The 23,690-nt window shown below is 44.3% G+C and overlaps 1 protein-coding gene across 2 annotated transcripts; it reads right to left on the reverse strand.

Moving 5' to 3' along the window:
• Positions 1–23,169, reverse strand: kdm6bb (lysine (K)-specific demethylase 6B, b). 2 transcript variants are annotated; one of them, XM_008289607.1, is made up of 22 exons: positions 23,045–23,169; positions 20,557–20,696; positions 18,384–18,440; positions 17,870–17,993; positions 15,493–15,549; positions 15,038–15,251; positions 14,668–14,916; positions 14,357–14,512; positions 13,857–14,135; positions 10,954–13,577; positions 10,738–10,864; positions 9,495–9,600; positions 8,585–8,790; positions 7,370–7,530; positions 7,212–7,280; positions 6,968–7,116; positions 6,761–6,875; positions 6,488–6,675; positions 6,205–6,346; positions 5,996–6,122; positions 5,723–5,893; positions 1–3,398 (listed from the first exon to the last, which is right to left on the reverse strand). In XM_008289607.1, exons 4-22 carry the CDS (start codon positions 17,986–17,988, stop codon positions 3,375–3,377), a joined length of 5,283 nt encoding a protein of 1,760 aa, XP_008287829.1. In that variant the 5' UTR covers positions 17,989–17,993; positions 18,384–18,440; positions 20,557–20,696; positions 23,045–23,169; the 3' UTR covers positions 1–3,374. The 2 variants fall into 2 exon arrangements, with proteins under 2 accessions (XP_008287829.1, XP_008287828.1); XM_008289606.1 differs by lacking the exon at positions 1–3,398 and having other exon boundaries at positions 3,485–5,893.
• Between the last annotated feature and the right edge of the window lie 521 nt (positions 23,170–23,690).

A 23,690-nucleotide genomic window follows, 5' to 3' on the forward strand; every position in this document is an offset into this window, starting at 1 on the left:
TTGAATAATTTATCAAAACATTTTTTATTTTCTTGAACAACGATACAATATGTCACAGAAAAATCACAGAGGGATTTAAGACAGGTCTGGCTCAGGTCTTCTTCTATGTGAGTTCTTTTTGAAACAATAAGTGCAGCATAAATCAAACAAGTCAAGAGGAGAGAGAAGAAAAAAAAAAAAAGAGCATTATTACATCCTCCAAATAATACTAATAATAATAATGAGGACAAGACACGAAAAAACCTCGACGCCATTAAAAGTCACATCCCTAAAAGTCTCTGCAAAAAGTGTCAAGAAGTACAACTACTGCTAATGCTCATCATCAGAAAACCACTAATGCCTCACAAGATTATGAATTCATACAATGGAAAAAAAACAAAAAAAAAGTTAAAAAAGATCTCGTATTTATCTGTTAGATACAGTACAAAGACATCATTCCATTTCTGGTACCAGTAAACTGTGTTTGAAATGGTTCTAAGCACCAAAATGGTTGGTTCGAGTTGTATCACTGACTTATGTTCATACATCGTTATATGCTGTTTAATGAGGGGGCATTGAGGCAAGGAGGGGGTCTAGCACCATGAAAATTAAACCGCCCCCCCTGATTGCACTTCCCCTTATCCACACATCGTGACCATACTACATTTTTAAAATACCTTGTAGCCCCTTATCAAGTGAAGTATCCTTTGATATGCAATAAATATATAAGAAAACAACCATGTACAGTATAAATAATGTCACAATTTACAATATTCCATTTTCTCTGTAATCCAAAAAACAGAAACTGACAACAAAAAAAGAGGTATAAAAGTGGGAAGAAACTCCCATTGCAGTAATTTAAACTAGAGTGAAACAGGATTTTTTTTTTTTCAGGTGTATTATAATATAGCAACAACAAAAACAAAAAAAAAAACTGACTGAGGTGGACACATTTGACCATATACAAATTAGATTTTTGATTGAGAACAAAACTACATAAGTCTTCTAGTAAACCTGAAAACAGATACAGTATGTACATGAAATGGTGTGCACAGACTAACGAGGGCAGAGGTGTGATCTGATCGTCTGTGTGTGGGGGGGGCTTCGTTAGCGTGATTGCACAGTAACAGTGACGCCGAACCTCCGCTCGGATTCCAAAAAACAAAAACAGGCCTACAGCATGAGAATACAGTCCAGTGTGTAGTGAGTAGTAAAGACATTCTGTGTAGGAATCAGAGCTGCTGGATGCACTTTGAAGCAGAACAGGAGCGACACGCCGACCGAGATTCGCTTCGTAGTAGAATTTACAGTATAAAAATACCAAAGAAATGCAGCTTAGCATCCTGGCTTTTATTCATCTAAAACAAACCTGAAACATTTAGGTGGTCTGTAATAAAACTGCTTACATTAGGCTTTAATTTTTTTTAAAAACTGCCACGTGGCATTTTGAGAAAATCAGCATCGGTCTAAAAAAGTCACTCCGGTTCTGCTTCAAAGCCGTACAAACGCGATCATCTTTTAAACAACTAGAAAAAGACCATCCTAAATACGAGATAAGACAGAAACTGCTATTTAAGGTGATAAAATAATAATATTCATAATAATAATAATAATACTCTGATGGACTGGTAAAGAGCCCAGATTATGCTCATTTGCAGGTTTTACGTTCGGGGACTATTTTTTCTTTACATGCTTTAATGTTCAGAAACACATCACACAGCACCTTGTCTCACCCTCTGCTCTGTTCTGATTGGCAACGCGATGCTGCTTATGTACAGTGATGCCGCGCTCTATGCGAGCTGCAGCCCTCCCAGAGCTGCTGACGTTTGCAGACATCAGGCGTGAACTCGTCACAGGACAGAAGTCTGAGCTTCAGATGAGGCGTTTCATGCAGGTGAGGAGGTGCAGGTGTTTTCTGTGGGAGGCCGTCGCTCCCTTTGGCATCGACTTTGTAAGTTTAATGTAAACAGAAAAAAAAAAAAAAACCAAAAAAGAAAAAAAACCCCAAAAGCATAGCATGGGCTCTTGACATCTGGGCCTTTCTTGTGATATTTCAGTTCATGTGCTTGTTCAACATGTCAAATACAGTATATATTATTAAACCCCGTGGCAGTGCATGGAGCTGAACCTCATCAGGACGGATGTGTCGGCTTTAAACGGAAACAGTGACGTGCCCTGCAGTCTGCTCGTGTTTGGCCTCACTGGTTTTTGCATTTCAAGATAGTGATTGTGTGTCTCTTTGGACATATTACTTCATGGGCACTTCATTGACACAAACATCAATGGCGACTCTCTTTCTCTCTCTCTCTCTGCACCCCGTCTATGCACACCACTGTGTATTCCATAAATTCATTCACAATTTACAATTATTTATTTTCTCTGTCGTCTAGAAACAGGAACATTGCAACGAAAAAAAAAAGAGGTATAAAACTCGGGACTATTTTCCCCCTTTTCCAAAAATAAAAACGACACTGCGTCTGTTTTCTCATAGAAACCACGCCGACCGCCATTTAGCTGGACTCGAGAAAAAGCAAACGTTTCCCCTCGCCACGCTTGATTCCCAACTAAGAATGAAACCATATTAGTCCTCTAGTAAACCCGTATTTTAGAGAAACTGAAAGTTTTTGATTCATCTTTTTTTTTTTAATACTTACATAAAACCTTATTTGTGTGTTTAATCCTCTAATTACCTCTCCTCTAAATACAGTTCACAAGGCCAATGTGGTGTACTTCTAGGCTGGTAAAACTTTTTTTTTTCTTTTTAAGTATCTAACGAGAATAAATAAGATCGGAATAGCACCTCGAAGAGTTTACAGACAGGAATTACAAATGTCACCTGAATACCAAACAAAAACAGGAACCAATACGATGCCAAATGTGACAATCAGCTACTTCTCCTGTGAAGCGATTCCCCTGCTGGTACAATAGAATCACAGCAAATTCATGGACATATAGAATAACTAGATTGGTGTAAAAAAATTCTACTGAATTTGCATAAAAGTACCTGAATCATTACACAGAACCGGCTACTTGACGCTTTTGAATCACAGCAGAGTCCGTTGAACATATATAACCTGATTTTCAGTGCTAGCAGTGCTCACATTGTGGTGTTTTTTTTTCTTTTCTCTTTTTCATCTGAAATGCTTTTCATGAGAAGTACCAGTCTAGTCATTCTATTTCAAAACACACGTCCAATCAGCAGCTGGTATGGGGAAGACAGTGAGCTATAGTTGGATTGGCTGAGTATCCATACCTTATTGTGTGATGTAAACAATACTGAGTAAACGTGATTGGCTGATTGAGAAAGTGTTTGCAGGAACCGATTGCCTTGAAGACAACATTTGTGCTGCCATTAGAGTTTTGGTTATGGCTGAAAGACACCGTGGGAGGAGTCCTCACTTTGAAAAGGGCGATGGAGTCTGAAGGAGGGAGAGAGATGAAGACAACAGACGGCGTGTCAAACACAGCATCAAACACAAAACACGTCTGAAGCTAAACACAGGCAACCACAAGGTCTAGTCGTATTTAGAAGGGTATTTTTTGATGTTGTGCTTCGTGGCTATTTGTGTTTCCCAGCTGCCTGGTCATGCACAGAGGGGTAGGGGAGGTCTAGAGGGTCAGTCTGGTTTTTTTTGCATTCGCCGTCTTGACAAAACCTCAAACATCAAATAGATACGCTGCGTATCACAATCGTGGTTTAACCAGGTTTTCTTCATGCACGCTTCTATAAAAAGGGCTGCATCATTTCACGCACTAAACGAACCAACCATGAGCTGGACATGACGGTGGAGACAACAGGCGGTTATAATAAGAGCTGTGCATTTAAAATGTATTAAAGTAAATTGTGCAAAAGAGGAATGTTGGCAGAAAGTTGCTAATCACTCGGTGCACTCTCAATTCAGCAGCAGCTCATTTCGAGTGATCAGTGAAAACATTTAGCTCTGTCCCCTAAAGAGGGACATGTGGAAATCACTTTAGTTTTAATGGCATTGATTGCAAATTCTCTGTCACAAATACGAACACAGGATCTCTAATCTGTTGCTATATGAGCTGCAGTAGCATCACTGTCAAACAGTCTTGGCAACATGTCAGCGCCGAGCGTAAAAATACATTTATGCATGAATCTCCATCACCCACTGAACGCCTTTAGGTCCTCGTGGAAATGCAGTGCATACAGTTTGTGCTGCTGAAGCTGCAGGGCTTTGTTCAGCGGCGTTACTGACTTACATCTGCAGATGGAACATATTCCCTCAGCTGAGCGCTGGCATCGCTCCTCAAGAGAGCTGTTGAAAGAGCTGGTTCCTCAAGACTGATTTAAATCCCAAACCTCCTCCAGATCAGGCTAGCTGCAGAGCACCAGTTAGCAGGGTGAGCTAGCATGTTAAAGACCACCTTTGGGACACTGAAAGCTCTGGCTTCAGGCTTTATTTACCCATTGATCTCACTGTGTAGTACACCACTCAGATGTTAGTATAATTTGGTTTTTCATTGTCTTGTGTTATAATGTGGAACGCCTGAGTCACTAAAAAAGTAAATTTTTCCACATATTTGTGTGTCTAACATCGCCGAGATCACATCATGTACGTCTTTACATTACCGCTGACCATTTTTGCAGAACACAGTGAATGTTTTCAGACTGCAAACCTCCAGCCAGCCATTGGCTTGAGTTCTTGGCAAAGTTGTTTGATGAGGCGATATGAAAAAAAATAAATAAATCAACTTGCAGACACATTAAATTTGCACTAGACTCAGCCGGTAATCCGCCACAGTGGACAGTTAGTTTGCATTGGTGGCTTCATGAAAGTCAGATTATCATTTCCCGGCTGTGATCAGAGACTGTTTCAGGGAGGAACTTAATGGCTTTATTACACATTTGACAGATGACAGGAAACGAGGGGAGAGAGAGAGAGAGAGAGAGACAGAGAGATAGGGAACAAAAGCCTCCAGCTGGACTCAAACTACAGACGCTGCAATTGATGTTTGGCTGAAGCGGAGGCTGTTTTCAAAAAACTCTTTCTCGGTGATGCACTGGAAATTTTTATTGTATTTGCTGCCAAAAAAAAAGAAGGTGAACAGAAGGCACATAAGAATGCTGTTTGTTTAAAAGCACCGAGAAGGTCAAAATCTAGAAGATCACTGCCTGCAGCTACGGCGCAAAAAAATAATAATAATGTAGACTTTAAAAAATGAATAAATGCATATAAATAAGAAGAGAGCAAGACTCTACTGAACCAAAAGCTGCCTGGAAGACCAGAAATGAGTCGAGAGTGTTTGGTTCTTTGCAAAAATGGTCAGGAGTAATGGACGTTTGTTAATTTGCTCAAAGCACAATTTTGAGGTACTTTACTCGAGTATCTCTGCTGATTTATAGCTTCCTCCCACAGCCCAAAGACATGTCGAGATCTACTGGTGATTCTAAATTGTCCGAAGGCTTGGATGTGCTTGGTTGTGTGTTTAGACAGGCTTCAGCCCTCCGCGACCCTACAGAGGATCAAGTGGTGCATAGATAATAACAGGATGGAAGCTAAGTTATCCTTCCACTCCACCACATTTCAGAAGGAAATATTGTACTTTCTACTCCACTATATTCATCTGGTAGCTTGAGGTACTTTGAAGATGAACAAATTTACACAACAAGCTTAGAAATGATGAGACAAACTCTTGGTACTTAAGTGTAGCATAGAGAAGTCTGCTAAACATATGGCATTGCTGCTATTGCACAAGATGATGAAGTGTTACTGACCAGCACTAAACTGTCGTATGTTCTCATCAGCTCCTCTATTCGATACTGTTCCAGCACCACTACTCCTGCCAGCGACGGGCTCTTAGCTCTGGCACAGTCCTCACAGTGCACCACGTAGGTCTTCTTGCTGCTGTTCTCGCTGGTCACGAACAGCAGGTCGAACACCTCCACCTGCACAAACACGGTTTTGGCACTCGCGTTCATATTTGTACTGCATTTTTTTGCAAAATAAAAGAGGAAAAGGAGGAGAGGGGAGGCGGGGGGGCGACTCACGTCACACTCGTTGCAGTAGTAGGCCGGCTCGTCCTTCACACGGCTCTGGTAACAGATTTTCTTCCCCGCAGCCACCAGCTGGTCTCTCAGAATCTGGATGTGCTTGATGGACTGCATCAGGCAGTGTCTGAGAGAGACACGGGAGCAGACAGTGAGAGATGCAAACAAACGCCCACTCGCACTCAAATACCCGCACGGAGGCATCCTACTTGATCATCTTGAAGGTATCCTGATCGGTGATCTTGATGGTGCGAGCCACGTTCCACGTGACGTGGATCATGGGAACGATTGACTTCACCTTCTTCACCTCGTTCCACTCGAAGCGCTCCAGAGCGAGCTGATACTGGTACGCTGGGAGAGCACAAACACACAAACAGTGACAAGGCTGGAGAAGGCGGCACAGCCTGTTTAATTAGTAATCTGAACTAAGAACAACAAATGACAATCCAGGTTCGGGCTGCTGGGTTTTTGTTGGTCCTCACTGTGACTTACAGTTGAGCGGTCCCACATTCCAGGCGATGTTGTTGCACCAGCCCACCGCCTGGACCCAGTGCACAGTCCCTGCATTGATCCACACCAAGTCTCCGGGCCTCTGAATGAAGCGGTACACGGGGATGTTGGAGCTGTAGAGGTCTTCCAGAACCGGCCACCAGGATCCTGTAAGGTAGTCTACGCCATGCCTGAGGGCAGCGACAAAGCAAGTTAAGTCTGCGAAGGTAGCTCATTCGTACATCTCTGGTCACGTCTGACGATCTCCTTACTCACTTCTCACAGAACTTGTTGATAGATTCCCAGTAGTGTTCATGGACTGCAAACCACTCGCAGTCACCGGGCCCGATGTTGATGTTGACTGAGCAGAAATTGTTGTTCTCTTGATGACCTGATAGGAAACACAAGCACTTTACAGATCTTCAAAACTTCCAGAATGAGACGACTGCCAGTACCTAAGAGCGACGGTGCAGACACACTGACCTGGGGTACGGCTGCCCGGCACCTTCATGTACAGCTGGACGGTGTTCATGCCCAGGATGGTGTGACCGACGTGACTGAGCATGTTGTTACTGGATTCCACTCGCATGAAAGCTGGCAGCTTCAGCAGCTCCTGCAGCTGGGGCTTCCACCTTGTAAAAAAAAAAAACACGGCAGGTAACGTGAAACGACAAGGACCCACAGTGAGCTCAGTTCGAGTGGGTGGACTTTAAAAACATAATCTCACCTTTTAGGGTCAGAGAGGTCAATGTTGGTCCCGAATTTAATGATCTTCCCGGCTGTTTTCTGGTCTGGGCTGGTGGAAATAGTGAAGTCTGAACTGAGTATTGTTTACACAGTGAAACAGTTATTTCTTCACACCAGAGGATCGGGCTTTGTGCTAACCTGGGCGTGCTGGTGCCATTAACGGGTTGGGCTTTGCTGACGACGGGAGCAGAATTGGCTTTGTTGGTCGTGGAGGTGGCTAACATCAGAGCAGCTTTCGTGGCCGCTGACGGGTCTGAGGGCTGCTCTCCTTCCTCCTCATTCTCACTCTCCTTCTCCTCCTATAACACATCTGCATGAGCTTAGCTGACAACTAAAAACAAGTGCGTAGTTAACTTTCAACGTTAGTTTTGGATCACTGCTTGCCTACAATACGTGTGGATTTCATTAGTCTGGACACTTGAATGTATGATGAGGAACAAAAAAACAACATTTTTACATATAAATGCTAAGATCTGTTCCTAGTATAGTTTATAAAACAATTCTGTAATATTACAAAGCACTGTGACTTTGGCAAGAGTAAGCAGAAATACAAGAACAATGAATAATTGCCAATAACAATAAAGAGTACTTTGGTTTTATGTTGCTGTTCATCTTTCTCTTGTGCTCTATTCCATCAGAATAAAAAACAACTGATTGAATCCCACTGAAAACTAATAAAGCATTTCTCACCAGAGATGATATAAAGAAATGTTAAACTGAACTTTAACATATAACCATTAAAGGCTACTTGTTCTGCACCATGTGTGGAAAAGTTTCACTGTCAAACCCGATACCCAACAGTGACGAGAACTGAGCAAAGCCAAATCAGCAGCGTCATAGCTCATCTCTGAGGACCTGAGGCAGTTAGAAACTATTAAAAAGTAGGTTCCTACAGCTGTCAATGTCATGTTAGTGGAGCAGCGCTGTTAGTTGACACATACATGCTAAAATACTTTTGCTAAAGCTCAGTGATAAGCTGTTTCTGGCGATAATAGTCACAGAGACATTACAAAACAGAAAACTGCAGTAGACTGTTGGTGGACAGAGACCTGCCTAACATCCCCAAACTATCTGTTGGTGTACAAACCTCTTCCAGTAACTACTGAACTGTATGAATCTGATCTGCTGAAACATGGCAGTAAAAACCATTAAATTACTGTCACTTACAAACACAACTTCAGAACACGTCTGTTTGCAGAAGTGGTTCTTTTATAAGTAAAGAAAGCATCTAAGGCCTTTTGATTGCATTTAGATAAGAGACAGAACACACGTAGGCCTAAGTGACAAAACAATACCTTCAGTTCCTAAACATTAGTTTGTGTGCACACATGAGGCATGAGAGAAAATGTCTACCTGTAGACTCTCCTGGAAGCTGGAGGCCTGGTACTGGGCGTATTTGGCGATGGTGGTGTGCGAGCGGCTGCTTTCGCAGGGCCACGTCTGTGCCGAGCCACTCGAATCCCAGTTCTCATCAGCAGGCTGTTGAACCTGAGTCCTCACTTCCACGGCATGGTCCGAGTTGGCCTCCACCAGAGACTTGGTGGAGAACAGACCAAGATCTGACATAAGCAAAAGAAAGCACAGGTAATTAGCAAAGTAAACAGAAACTTCCAAACAGTTTTTTACTTTTGGATTATTTCTTAATTTCTTTTTGTTTTGTTTTTTTTTTTTGACCCCACTGCATTAATTCATTTTTTCTGGCTGAAGCCTAAAATACTTGGTGGCGAGAGAAGGTGCAGGAACACAAACACTCCGAGTTCATCTACAGTAATGATCGTAGAACACACACTGAAATATGCAAATGCATTCAAAGCAACAATCCTCGATCAGCGTACAGCCTCCCTAGCTGCCCAGCGATCACGTCATGGTTCAGCGTGCATGGTCTGCATTCAAATATGACACACAGGTGTGATGCGACTGTGAAAATGTGGCACTGTATGCTGCCTTGTTGGCAAACCGGTTGTGTGGAGTTTTCAAGACACAGCACTTCTTAGAACCAACAGTTGTTGCCTGGTTTGTGACTGTAGAGATCACTCAGATATCATCTACAGCTTCTACAATACATGCCGCGTTTATATCTGAGGTAACCATGCCTTCTTTTCGTGTCTTTTTTCCTGCATGACGATTTTCACTGAGCGATAAACTAAAGGCCCGAATGAACAGCAATACATTACTAACCATTAAAAATGCATTTAAAAGGAATGGAAACTGAACAAACATGTGAGAGTACATCAGCTGTTACGACTGTGCTGTATGTACTTACTAAGGCGGAGGGAGCCAGCAAGGCCTCTGATGACCGTAACAGCATTTTTGGGATCGGTGCAGAACTGAAGCAGGACTGGAGAGAAGGCGTCCCTCTTGCTCTCCAACTGTGCAAACACAACATTGGAACACGTAAGGATGGCGAAGAAACAGAAATGTCTTGACACCAAGTTAAGAACACTGACAGTGCTAACCAGTTAGCATTGGGCTAAATGCTAATATCAGAATCCTAACACGGTCATGACGACATTGCTGATGTTGTGTATTGTATGTGTTTTACAGTGTTGGTAAAACTCTACATGTGATCATGTTTACTAAATAGCACTAAACACAAAGTGAAGCTGAGGCTGATGGGAAGGTTATTTAGGCATTTAACCCTCTAAATTCCAAAAACGTTTGAAAGGCATGCGCTCATTAGGAAAAAATTATGTTAAAAAATACACTATTTATCAGAGGCAGAAACAATCAAAACAGAATTAATTGGGAGAGTTTCATCTTTGCGACTTTTCTTGAACAAATCAATTGTGGTTCTGTCAGGAAAAAGGAGGACACAACAGCATAACAAAGTTAGCTTCACACTTTGGTATGATTCATAGAAGACATTTCCGAAGTCCAAACCAAGGAAGCAACTTACATACCGCTTTTATCCAAATTCATCCATTTACACACACATTCATACACCAATGGCGACAGAGCTTCCATGCAAGGTGCTGCCTGCCATTGGGAGCAACTTGGGGTTCAGTGTCTTGCCCAAGGACAGTTCGACTGTGGAGGAGCGGGGAGGATCGAACCGGCAACCTTGGAGGACAACCCGCTCCACTACCTGAGCCATAGCCGCCCGAGGTGAAGACTTTATATTGTTCACAGGAGAAAAAAAACCTGCTCACAGGAGAAAAAAAGACCCAGAAACTGCTTAGAGTGTAGTCAGGCAATCAAAAAAATCAAAGCACTGTACACATTTTACATTTTGGCACACGACTGAACCTGGCATGAATATCCACGGTATGAATCATTTCAAGTTTCTGAGACACTTCACTATGAGCCAGTCATAAGGTCACCAAAGTCAACAAGGGAACCATTAGAGTGATCTAAGTCTGTGCAGCTGTGTTCCAATCCTGTCTGGGCCAAAGTGGTGGATCAACCACAAGGTGACGTTTTCATCCCTGTAACCATGGCGCTAACGATGCCAGATTTTAAGACACTTAGGTGCATCATTAGGACTACACTAATTAGCGCGCACTCACATAGATGCTCGGCGTGGGAGGGTTCAGCTTTTCCCGAGGAATGGGGGTCTCGATGGAAATGCTGGGTTTGACAGAGAGGGCAGGAAGCAGGAACGACTCCTTGAATTTGCCCCTCACCCTTGTTCCCCTAGAGGAAAGACAACAGAGCGTTAAATTGAACGCTCATTAGCAGGAGTGGGTGAAAATCTGACAGACCAGCAGCATCTTTGTACTCACTTGCACGCTCGGACGACTTCAGTGGCCGTGTTGTTGATGCTGATCTTGGAAAGTGGGATTCTTTGCTCCTCCACTTCTGATATGTTGAACGTCTGCCTCCCAGCACTCTCCACTTTAATCAAGAGGATCTTCAGCTCCTTCGACAGGCCCATGGACAACGCTTTCAGTTTCAGGGGGTCGACTGGAGCTAATGAGCAGGGAGGAGGTTTACTTGCTGGTGTGGGAGCACCTAATTTGGCTGCACTGATTGTTACGCCAGACGCTGACTGTGAGCTGTTGGTTTCTGTGCTTCCAGCTGCCGACGCCGTCCCGTCGACCTCGTCCTTCTGCTCTGCTGCCGTCTTTACATTAGCGTTCCCAGCGTCCACTTTGTCTCTCTGGATGTCTTTGCCATGTGGGGTTTGATTTTCCTGAGGAATCTGGCCCTTCATACTGTCTTTGAGAGGTCTGGGTGAGTTTCTGGAAACGACCGGTACCGAGGATGAAACGTCCCTCTCTTTCAAATCCTTCATTTCGTTTGCTTTATTTTTAGAACAGATGACTTTGCTTTCCTCTGTCTTTATCTTAATCTTGATCTCTCCTTCTCCTCTTCCATCCTTCGCCTTGTGTTTTCTCTTTCTGTCTGTACCTGTGTGCTCTGTCTCCTTGCCGTTGTCTCTCTCCTCCTTGGTGGACACGGTAATGAGGCTGGTGAAAGAGGCTGTATGCGTTGTGGTCAGTCTCAGCTCTGCACTCAGTGACCCGTCCAAAAGAGACGACTCTGTTCTCTCCAGCAGGATCTCTGCATCTTTGCCCTCTTGTTTCTCCTTTATATCATTTTCAATTTTTTGCTGCTTTGCCTGTGCCGGATCTTCAGTGACTGGCTCACTCAGATCTGTCGTACTGCGGATTTGTAAAAGTGTGTCTGAGGTAGTGTGAGTTGGCGACTGATTACTGGTTTCGGGGGACGCTGCGGGACTTGATTTGGGGGAGAAATTCGGATTCTCATGACAGTGGATCTCTGGCCCCAGTGCAAGAGAGGAGGAGTACTTCACCCCTTTCGTGGCACTAGCAGGAGGCCCGCCGAACGGGCCGCCTCGACACGTGACCCTCTGGCCTCCGAGGAAGGAGGCGAGGCTCTTGAAGACATCATCCAAACCCGTTTTATGGTGGTGAAGCTCACGAAGAAGAGAGCCCGGGGTCTCCTTGCTGCTCTCCACCTCCTCTTCAATTTCTTCCTCAGCACCTCGTTCAGTTTTACAAGGTAGATCACAGAGCTCAGACACGCCACTGGGCGAATAATCATCCAGTGTATCCTCACAAGGCTCCTTATTCGTATCCTCGTTGCTTTCACTGTCCACAGGAGGAGGCGAGAAGCACTGCGTGGGGCTGGGCTGGAGGACCGGTCTTCGTATCACTCCCTTTTCTAGCTCCTCTTCATCCTCTCCCAGAACTGACACAGGAGAGCCCTGCCAGCTGAGGACAGGAGGAGTGTTGGCAAGGTTGTCCCCCACTTCTCTCAGATTTCCCAGCACCGCCACAGGCTGGAGGTCTGGGGCACTGAGGACCCCTCCCTGGCCACCTTCTTTGCCATGGACAGGCTGCTCTAAAGTAACAGAACAAGCTGTACTGAGAGGTACTAAGGCTTTAAACAAGAGCGAAGGGAGTGTGTCGTCTGGCTTCGTTTTTGGTCCATCTTCTGTTCGGGATGAGACGATGGCGGGCTTCTTGCTGGTCTGGTTGGGGCTAGTGTTTTTGGACGGGGTCTGTATTGGTCGTTGCTTGACAGGGGGTTTTAGGGAACTGCGATTCTTTTTGGGCATTTTGTGATTTGCAGATTTTGAGGGACGCTGCTGTGAAGCGCAGCTGGGATGAGGATTGTCTGTGGACGGCTTGTGTGATATCCTCTCTGCTTGCTCACTCCTCTCCCTGTGCTTGTGTTTGGGGGGTGACTGACTCTGATTCTCTGGAGTCAAAGCTGAAGTCTCCATCTTACTCATTTTGGCTTCGCCTGCACAGGAGGAGGTACAGATAGAAGAAAACATTTCCTTTTCTGTGACTTTAGTTTTCTGGCCTAACTTTCTTTCTTTCTTTAATATTTTCTCTCTTTTCTTTTTCTTCTCACCCAACCTTTTTTCCTCCTTTTTCTTCCGTCTTTTTCTTTCCTCACCCTTCCTGTTGGTCTTTAGGAATTCACCCTTTCTCTCCTTTTTGACCGGCCTATCTTTCAGCTTGTACTCAGGGTTTTTGTGTTCTTCCATCTCTTTCTCAGGCTTGTTGGCTCTTGATCTGCCGTGAGGGGACTGTCGTGAGGAGAGGAGCTGTGAGGTCTTTCTGTATTTGGGATCTGAAAACCTGGATTTGGAACCAGCGTGAGATGTAAGCGATGTGGTCGATGACAGACTCAGTCTCGGGGTGTGATTGGGGCTTTCTTGAAGTTTCTGCTGTCCCTTGAGGCTGGGACAACACTGCTGAATGACTGATGGATCTTTTCTACCACTGACCGCTACGTATGAAGAGGGACTGGAAGGAGCACCTGGACTGCTGGAAACAGAGCCTCCATCTTTAGGACTGCAGAGGAGGGATGAGTAGGGAGGAGAGTCTTCATCCCTTGAATTTCCCCTTAAATGGGTGCGCTGAGTTTCCTGCAGATTTAAAATTATATTTGTTCAGAGAAAAGACACTCAATTATGTTCATTCACAAACAGTATCGTACTGTTATGATAACATTAATTTTAGTAGAAGCTTTGGCTTCTACGAAAAGAAGAAATACAGAGTTTATTTATGTCTTATTTCCTACTTTCATGTAATTAATCAACACATGCATCCAGAATGCAAAACTCTAACTACGTAAAGTGAAATAACGTCACAGAAAACAGAATATCCAGATAGATTTTTATGTGATTAAATTTTTTCTCTCTTACTGTGCTTTGTTTGTGGTGATGGCTCCGTGAGTCCTTTTCCTCCAGAGGGCGTAGCAGGATGTTGTGCTGTGGGGCTCTCGAGTGGCCTGTGTGCCGCTGATGGTGGTAATGATGGTTTTGGTGGCTGTAAGGCACACGGGTGTGGTCTGCTGGTGAGGACGAGACTTTCCGGTCGATCTTCCCTCTGCTTCCATGATGCGGTGGTCTGCTGCCGCAGCTCTGGTGTGGCGGAGCTGGGTTACTGAGGCCATGTCCTCCAGCTCGCAGTTTAGAGGTGTCCTGCAAATTTAAAGACACATAGCAGAAGTCAACATTTGGCTTTTGTTCACATTATTTATTTTCGCTTTTATTGTAATGAAGGAGAGACAGGAAAAGTGTGGGAGAAGAGAGGGGGAGGACATGCAGCAAATCTTGTTATGGGTTGGAGTCGAGCCACGGCCACTGCAGCGGGGGCTTAACATTAAAATTGCAGTAATCATTCACAGATGCTTCAAGCTTACCTGTTGCTGTGTTGCTGAGGTCCTGTGATCAGAGTGGTGGCAAGGACCCGCCCTGTCATTAAGAGGCTTCCAGTCATCTTGGTTGCAGCGATGGTGGCGAGGTGGTGATGGGGCGTGGACAAGTAAAGGTATATGCCGTGATCCAGGATGAGATGACTGAAAAGAGAAGCAAAAATATCCTGTCATACTATGTAGACAAAGTTTAGCCAATGGGTGGTGCTGTTGCACAGAAATCACACAGCGTGTTCAGATGAATAAGCTGTGTTTATCATATGAAACAAAGTTTGCTGTACTATGCGAAACACCTTTACCTGATCAGGACCCGAGTCCCTCCTCCTCTTGGCTGGAAACTCATCCCTCGGGGATAAAGGGTGCTGTGGGGGTGGACTGTGCTGGTGCAGTTGCTCTCGCCGCTGGTGGAGGGCCGGCCGTTTCCAAGGTCCTGGTCTGTTGTTTACCATTCTGCCTGGGAAGCTCCTGCGGCAGTCTGAGGGGGCCCATCTCTCTGGCGGGGGCTGGAGTTCCCTGTTGTTGTTGCGATGCAGGCGAGGACCCCCATGCTAACACAAAGAGAAGAAACACAGCTATGATGAAAGAGTCAAACGATGATACACTTCCAGCTTCAATGACAACATGACGTCCTTTGAAAATAATCATATTCCAGATGGGAACAGCTCTCACCACAGAGTTGTTGACATTGTTGTCCCAGTAGCGCTCTCCTGGTCCCGTTAGGTAACTATTGTTGCTGCCAGCTCGATTGTGGAATGAGCGTGTGGAGTTGTGATGCCAGTTCTGGGCCTCAAACGGCTGGTCTTTACCGTAACCAATTCGTAGCAGCTGTCGGTGCCCCTTGGAGATACCCTTGTCCTGGACGTGGTTGACTGCTCTGTCCCCCCTAGGAAAAAGACCAACTAAACTCAGCAGCAGGTATCAGGTTGCAGACAAGAATTCAACACAACTCTGCCACAGTATGACACAGACGGGGCCTCATACATCACTGTGAATACTCAGGTACATGACAGCACGAAGCCTTGTTCTGTTCAAGTGAACTTTGCTTAAGAAAAAACGAAGCTCTCACACTTTAAAGATTATTATCAGTACTACACAATAAACAGTTGCAGTACTGTTCCACTCACCTATTGTAAAGACGATTGGATAGTGAATGATGTGATTGATTGCGCCCTCCTTGGCATCTGTAGTAATAAAAAATAAAAAACACAAAAAAATCTATATTCTCTCAAGGTATTTGTGCAGTTCATGTAAAAATATACAAATCCAGGAGCTCTGACACTTTCACCGCTGGCTAGACATTGGGTTGAAGCCAAACAGATTTGATTTGTTGACTTAAACAGCTACTGATTTATCTTTCCAAGTTTTTAAAAACATGCAACTTGACAGAGCCTGAGCAGTTTTGCAAAGAAAAGATTGTAGTGTCCAGATGTGCAGGGCAGAGTGAGGCCTATCACACGGGCTAATTGTTGTAATTGTGCCCGAAAAGGTGCGTTCACTAATTACAGACTTGAAGGGGGCGAATACCTATGCAGTCACTTTTACATTTTATATGTCAAATTAATTGAAATTAATCAGAAATCTGTTTTCATTTCATTTGTTTGTTTTTGCAAATACTTCTCAAGATAGTCAAACTATGTTTCAGTGTTGAAAGGGGAAAACTTCTGAAGGAGGTGAATACTGGCTTTATGCACTATAGATGCACTTTCTTTGAATGTCTCAATCAAGAGAATCTTGCTGCTGACAGCGACATGAAAACACTCATAAATGAGACACTACTTCATGAATGTTTCTGTAAATGTGACTCTGATTAACCATCCATCATAAACACCTAATCCTCACTAGGGTTGCAGGGGGGCTGGAGTCTGTCCCAGCTAGTCTATCACAGGGCATCACCTAGAGACAGACAACCAAGCACACTCACATTCACACCTACGGACAATTTACAATCACCAATTAACCTCAACATGTCGTTGGCTTGAGGGAGGAAGCAGGAGAACCCGGTCAGAACCCACACTGCACGGGGAGAACATGGTAACTCCACACAGAAAGACCCCAGCCCAAGATTCAAACCCAGGAGGTAACACTGCGAACCACCGCAACACCATGCCGACCAACTCTGATTAACCTCGACAGATAAAAAACCATCCACTTCTGTAGCAACGCACTTCTTTCACTTCACTGAGTTGCCTGTGGGAGGATCGTTTAAACCCAACACAGAGGGGCATTATGTCACTTTGACCCAACTGAACTTTTCAATGAAACAACTTTATAACTCAATAAATCACATCTGTTAATTTTTAAACCACCACCACCCGCATTGAGTAACTTACAGGTGCTACAGGTGAGCTAAACCGGATCAAATGCTAATTCATCCTTCTACTCAGAATACTGCTCAGTCAAAAACACATCAGCTTTAAAGTTTATTTTTACTATTTAGAGTTCGGCATTTATGTCTCTTTGAGAGTCGCACCTCTCAATTAGTCGCTATTGTTTATATCGGCCAAAGTCACAATCAGACACTCACAGTCGCAGTTACAATCACGTTCATTAGAGCTGCTCTCAACTGCTGTAACTCAATGCTCGGATTGAGGCTTCTGTCAGCTGCAGCTGAGGATGATCTAGTTTTATTCGCCAAAACTCTGCTTGTTTAACTGCAGATGGGTTTATTCTCACAGCTGCAGCTGAAATAAGAGCTTTTCATGAATATGCTCATCAGAGTTTCAGTTAATCAGTCAGCGCCATAAAGTGGTGCTCATCCAGAATCAGCCCAGACAACAAAAGCTGAGGTCCCACCTGCTGGAACGACTCTTGTTGGGGAAGTTTAAGGCTCAAGTTGTTGCTCCTACTCCCACTGACTTTTTAAAAATTTTTTATCAGAAATGCTGCACTTATATTGTGTCTGCTTCCTTAACCAACAAAGTCCTCGTTGACACTGAAGGTTCCTGTAGTCACTGTGGTGGCTTTGGTGAGTGTTTATACCTTAAGTTCATATAGGGCTGCATAATAAAAAATGATAATCAGGGGTGTTTTGACCAATACTGACAGTATTCATTCATTTGAATAAACAGAGTACTGCTTTCACTTTCATGTTGTGCTACACTGCTGCTGATTATTTACATCAGAATAAGACTTAATTGCGTCACAGTTTTTCTTCACCTGAACTCTGTGCATCCCCTAAAGGCAAAAATGTACCCAAAAGTCCTCACTTGCTGAACATCTGTTTATGGACGCACACTACAATTTACCGATGTTCCCTAAACGCCTCACATGCCATCCAGTGTAGACGCCAGTTTGGCGGATGTGCACAGAGAAGCCTCGAGTCTGCCCACTCAGTGACTGCATGGCAACAGCTCAGACAGACGGCTGTGAAAGCCAAAATCGCTTTGAGGGTGAAAGGGTGAAATTTCTCATTTAAAATGGAATACTATTCTTTTAGTAAATAAGGGTAAAAGTGTAGATGCAGTACTAATTTTACGGTAGTGTTGTGAGGGTGCAGCCCACCTTTGTGTGTGGCTCCAGGGGCGACTGTTGACAGGAGCCCATTGTCCTCTGTTAGGTCCCCCAGCTGGATAGGAGTCCCATGTGTTACGGCCAGAGTAGAGCTCTGCTGGGTGATACATGCAGCCTGGAACACAGGTGGAAAAATATATCAACAGATAAACATATCACCTCTTTAGAAGAATTTGACTGAATGAAATTCATTAAGTAAGTGCAGCTACTTTACAAACTTAAGTCACGCTGTAAGAATGCCCATCACCCTGAATTGCACAACAATGCAATTAATTCCTAGATTTATACCATGTATGATAAAAAGGGGAGGATCCTTGTACCTTAGGCTGATTAGACATTCACTGGTTTTGCGGTACTGCACTATAAACCTTCAATTCACTAAGTACTTCTGCGATAAACTAAAGTTTTACAGTGATACACACAGTACGGCATGTCTGCATTTATACAGTCATGCACATGCACACATAATGTACACAACAGACAGAAACACATGTTCTGCAGTTACCAGTCTTGGTCTGTGTTTGGGAGGCCCTCCACTTCACACCTGAGAGCAAAAAGGAGTCTGTGGACAAAACGCACGGTTGAGTGAAACATGAGGCCGCAAAGACTGAAAAACATGCATTTCTAGACCTTTACACGTTTCTAGTTTTAAGTCTCTCATCATGTGGATTTGTGATTGACCAACAAAAAAAAATTGTCATTTAGTATGTCTGTAGTACATTTCATTTCTCCTGCTGTATTTTCTGCTGCACTGTATCTGTTCAGCGGTCATATCATCAGTCAGCCAGAGCTGCATTGTTCACTCAGCCTCCCTCTAATCACTGCAACCCAGCAGCCCCACAGCCAGTGGCCATCCAATGATAGAAAAAAAGGCACGACTGTAAGACCAAGGACCATGGCAACCTCACTTTAAGAACAAAAGAAAGAAAAAAAAAACATGGTGGACTGCTGTAGTATTTCTCTTACCCTTTCCTTTTCCTTAAGCCCTAATTTACTGCCTGGACTGATGGTAGATGTGGCTCAGATCAACAGGACACATTCTCAATAGGGGCTCATTCTGGCCATCTAGTCTTGCTGCCTTTAATCAGCTGCTAGATCAGTAGATCTGTGCTTCCTTTTATTCCATTTTCTTCAAGTACACCAACTTCCAGAGGCACAGCGAGCTGCACAGGGTCCCACTGAGTATTGAGCCACTACTGTAAAACTACACCAGGTTGGGTATTTTCTCTTGCTGGAAACAGAATTGTGACACATATTCTGTTACCATGGAGAGAGAAGACATCCTAGTGTGTCTGCCTATCCACAACATGCTCGTGTTGAATTGAGATAACCTTGTTAGGACCAACTCTGCGTGCCGAGGATGTTATTGTTGTACCAGTGACAGGTAGCTCCTCTATATGCATTCATTTCCCACAGCTATTTATAACCGGCATAACGAAGTGGCGTGCTACATTTTACCACTTCCCTAGTCTCACGTTTTTTTTTTGTTTTTTTTCGTAGAATGAGTTTGTTCTACAGGTTTGCTTGTGGTAAGGCTGGTGCAGCTTTGCTGTATTAACCTTTCTGTGAGTGCTGAATGAGCCAAGTAAGCAGCCTCTCCGACAGTCCATATCCAACCAGTTGCTAGAGCAACTGAAGCCAGACAGTTCTTACTGCTGTGGCTGCAGGCTTTTTAGACTCAACTGCATTTAGATGTATTTTTAGAGCAAAGACAGGACACAACAGGCCTTTATGTGCATACAGTGGTGCACTGCGAACATACAGTAAAATAACACTGCGACCCTTTATCTTTCTGCGCAGCATGATATGCCATCAGTTGCTGCATACAAATGTCGCATTGTCGTCAGTTATGAATTCTGACAAAGAAGTTCACTGTGTGCTTGATTCATGCCAGCGACTCGTAAACTGTGTTGCACTGTCTGTGTGGTTTTACAACATTTTTAGACAAAGTGTTGCACTTACTGTGCATGCAACCAAAGAGCTTGCTAGTATTTGAGCAACATTACGCAAACAGTAGACAGACCATCTGTTGTAGACCCTCCCTGTTGCACACTGGAACGCACACTTATGTTACCGTGTTGTAGGGGGAGCTGTCAGTCAACAGCAGCTTAAATTTGGCTCCTAACAACAATGGCTCTGTGCTTCCAATATTAAACCCATCTGCGCGGGGTTAATTCAAGACATCTGGAGTTTAGCTCCGACGCCAAATGATGTCATGTGCAAAATGGGTTAAGTTGCTGTTGGGTAAACTCTCTCCTTCACAGGGAGATAACGTTAAAGCAAACAGTACAGGAGTGTATTGTATTAAATGCAAGTTGTATTACATGATGGCGTTGCTTCTACAGTTCTGCTCCTCAAATACAAAGTTAAATATTTGTGCACGAATGATGGGTTACAATTAAAACCTTGTATTTGTTATGCTGGTGGGTGAGCACTGAAGACCTGGCGGTAGGTTAAACATACTGTCTGCAGCCCTCTGTCTCGTCATCAAGGAGTCCCTGGACACTACAGAGGCAACCATCCAATCTTTACTGAAAGCCCCCATTTGGTTGTCTAACCCTTTTACAATTTCACTACACTCATCATTTTTTGCCAAGTCTAAATTGGGGACATTAATTTGAAAGCTAATATAAAGTACATGTGTGTGTGTGCTTGTGCGTTCTTGTAACTAATCTTACCTTGCAATGAGGACTGAGGGAAAAGGGGGGGAGACAGACTTTCTGGTCCAAATTTGTTGATGCCGTCGGTCAGGAATAGAAAGACAGCAGACCCGTGCAGTCTCAGATGCCTTTAAATAGACAGGCTCATCCTCTGCTCGCTGGCAAACACACACACATAGTAGAGAGAATGAGGAAATACCACAGCCAGTTGGTGCACAGATGTACAAGACAGGAAGGGTTTATTGTTTCAAATCCAGGGTAGTAACTCTCCTGCATCCCTCAGGTATAGCTTCCATTCTTTTCTATTCTTGTCTTTCACTTCCTGCAACATCTGCAGTTGCAAATCTGACCCACCTCCAGACAAAGAGAGAGAGAGAGAATGAAATGAGATGTAAGAAGGAGGGGAGAGGAAACATGGGCTGGTAACCTCTGACAGGCTGGCAGGCATTCTTTCCTCCTATCTTTCCTCCTCATGGCCCTGCCCTCTTGCCTTTGCTATCTCCACTACTTGTTTCAACAAGGCTCCTTTTTTTTTTTTTTTTTTCCCCCCCTCTTGATACCCAATATCCCAGCCTCTTGCTTTCTCTTTCAGGCAATGTGTGTGGCTCTGTCTATGCCTCACCCTCCCTTTTCTCTGCACGCTGTGTCCTTGTATCCCTGGCAACCGATGATATCATTTAGTCCAGAGCTGGGAGGAAGGCCTCAAGCAAGGAGGGGAGTGTTTGCATTTGTGTGTGATTTTGACATGGTGAGAGGGGGGTGGGTGGGCAGACAGTCTATAGGATTGGATGTATACACGTCCACATTTCTCAGTTGACTCTTTTCAGAGGTCTGCAGCATTTATCAAGCAGCTCTGTCACCTGAATAAAAAATATTCATTGAGTGGTGAAGAGCTGCAAACACACTCCATTTTGAGTCCTCATTTGGACACACCAGAACCAAACCATTCGTGCAAATCTCAACCATTGCTAGCTGCAGTGAACCACTGCAGATGTGCATCTCTTGCTGGGATTTGACGCGTGCATGTAGTAAGGATACACTCCTATACCATAAAAGGAGGGATGGGCTGCAATAGACCAGGCCTGTCTCTGGTGGCTCCTCCACTAGCTTAACACGAAGAGCAGAGACATGGAGGGAACAGATGGAGAGAGGAAACGAGAAGCAACACTGTTCAGACAGACGGACAGACAGTGGACAGCCCACCCTGAATGAATGCACGTGTGTGGATTTTATTGGACGCACGCCTGAAATAGCATCACGATCAGAGAGAAAGAACTTACAGTATGAGCCGAATATCAATCACATTTCTAAAAATAACATCCCTGCAGCCCCGCTTCCCTCTGCCCTATCCCCTTCTCCCTCTCTATAGCAGCAGCAGCAGCAGCAGCTTCTCCCGGTGTATGCTCCATAAAGCACAGCCCTCTGAGGGGTGCCGGAATGTACCAAGGCAAGGTCAAGAACAAGAAAGAGGGGTGTCTTCTGCAAACAATGCGAAATGTACAGCTTTTTTTTTTTTTGTGAACAAAGACAACGAAGCAGGTTAACAGGTTTGAAGAAGACACCGGATTCACGAGCGTGCGTGTGTGCGTGTGCGTGCACGTGCGTGTCTGTGGGCGTCCGACAGCTGGGTTGTGTGGGTAACGGTAACCTAGAAATGCACGTCCAGGTGGTTACCTAAGCTGACAATCATATCAACTGAAAGCGTACACTGGGTTCACGGTGTACGTTAGGTGACTGACTGTAACCCTAGATGTCCTTTTCTTTTTTCTTTTTTTTTTTCCGAAACAAGTCACAAATGAGTGTGACACATAAATAAAAGTGAGACATTTCAGGGAATTATTTTTACGAAAACGCTGCAAAGCAAAATAGTCTTAAAGTGTGTTAAGCAAAGTGAGGCGAACTTGAGTGGAGCCAACAGTAAGTGTGCACAGTTCAGACATTACTGTAAATGAAGGTTAATTGTTGCACTTGGTCACACTGTGGCTTCCTACTACTGTACACCTCACACACACACACACACTCACACACTCACACGGGCTGATATTCAACAGTTAAAACATTCAGCAGGAGCACAAGTGCAAACACAACAACACAAGGAGAGTAGCTGCAACAGTTCCCCTCCACTACATTCATCATTTCACATTTCTGCTCTTGCGCTCGCTGTGTCTGCACGTGAGCATTGCATGTGTGTGCGCGTGTGTATGTGTACGTGTGTGTGTGTGTGTGAGCTTCATGCATGAATGTGCAGCAGCAGTCTGCAGACACACACACTGCAGTATGTTCCACTCCAAGACGAATCACTGAATGATATAGAGAAAACACACACAAAAACAAACAAATGAAGACAAACAGAGAGGCAGCAGCAACACACACACTTCTTGCACTCTGTACAATGCATGCAGTACATTTCCATTCAGCCATAAAAGCTCATGCAGCAGCAGCAGCAGCAGCAGAAGCAGCAGCTCCTCTGTAGTCCCCCTTTTTTTTAAATTTATTTTTTTATTACCTCTTTCGTTGTCTTCTTCCTCTTTGGTCCTCACACACCCCTCTCTGCTCCCCTTTTTCCTCCCTTTCACTCCTCGCCACCTTGTCTCACCCGATCCTCTCCTCTGTCTCCTTTCTTCCCCTCTCCTCCTCTTCCTGTTTCCACTCCACTCTCTCTGATGCTGGGGCTCTCATAGCAGAGCGATCCATGTGCAGGAGGACCGACGGGGAGGAGGGGAGGGCGGGACCACCGGCTGTCCATCACGGGCGCGCAGCCAATGGGAGGCGAGAATCTGTTATCTGTCACATTTTTGCAGTGAACGAGAGGAGGCAGGAGGAGGAGACAGCGGCAGACAGAGAGAAATAATGAGGGGCTCTTTATTTCTCTTCCTCTGTGTGAGTGTGTATATACAGTATATGTGTGTGTGAGTAAGTTGGAGCACAGCCAGTACAGTAGAGCAGATATTTTAAATCTCTCCACAGCTGGATAAAAGAATCTGTGGGAGCGGATGAAGATATTTTTTTAAGGATTTCTGCAGCATTCATTTCACTTTGAATGTTCTTATCTGTTAAAAAAAAACAAACATCTCATGCACACAATCAAGCTGTTTTGTGTGCATGTATTTTATTTTTTTTGCAGCTCTCAGTGGAGCTCAAACACTCTTTTT

The sequence above is a fragment of the Stegastes partitus genome, unplaced genomic scaffold (assembly GCF_000690725.1).
Source record: "Stegastes partitus isolate 25-593 unplaced genomic scaffold, Stegastes_partitus-1.0.2 Scaffold626, whole genome shotgun sequence".
NCBI classification, from domain to species: domain Eukaryota; kingdom Metazoa; phylum Chordata; class Actinopteri; family Pomacentridae; genus Stegastes; species Stegastes partitus.

Coding starts and splice junctions, on each gene's coding strand:
- kdm6bb (XM_008289606.1), bottom strand. CDS start 17,988: ATGTATCACCCAGCAGAGCTCTACTCTGGCCGTAACACATGGGACTCC. Junction 14,136..14,356: donor CCTCAGCAACACAGCAACAG/GTAAGCTTGAAG, acceptor TTAAATTTGCAG/GACACCTCTAAACTGCGAGC. Junction 8,791..9,494: donor TGCTGGCTCCCTCCGCCTTA/GTAAGTACATAC, acceptor TGCTTATGTCAG/ATCTTGGTCTGTTCTCCACC.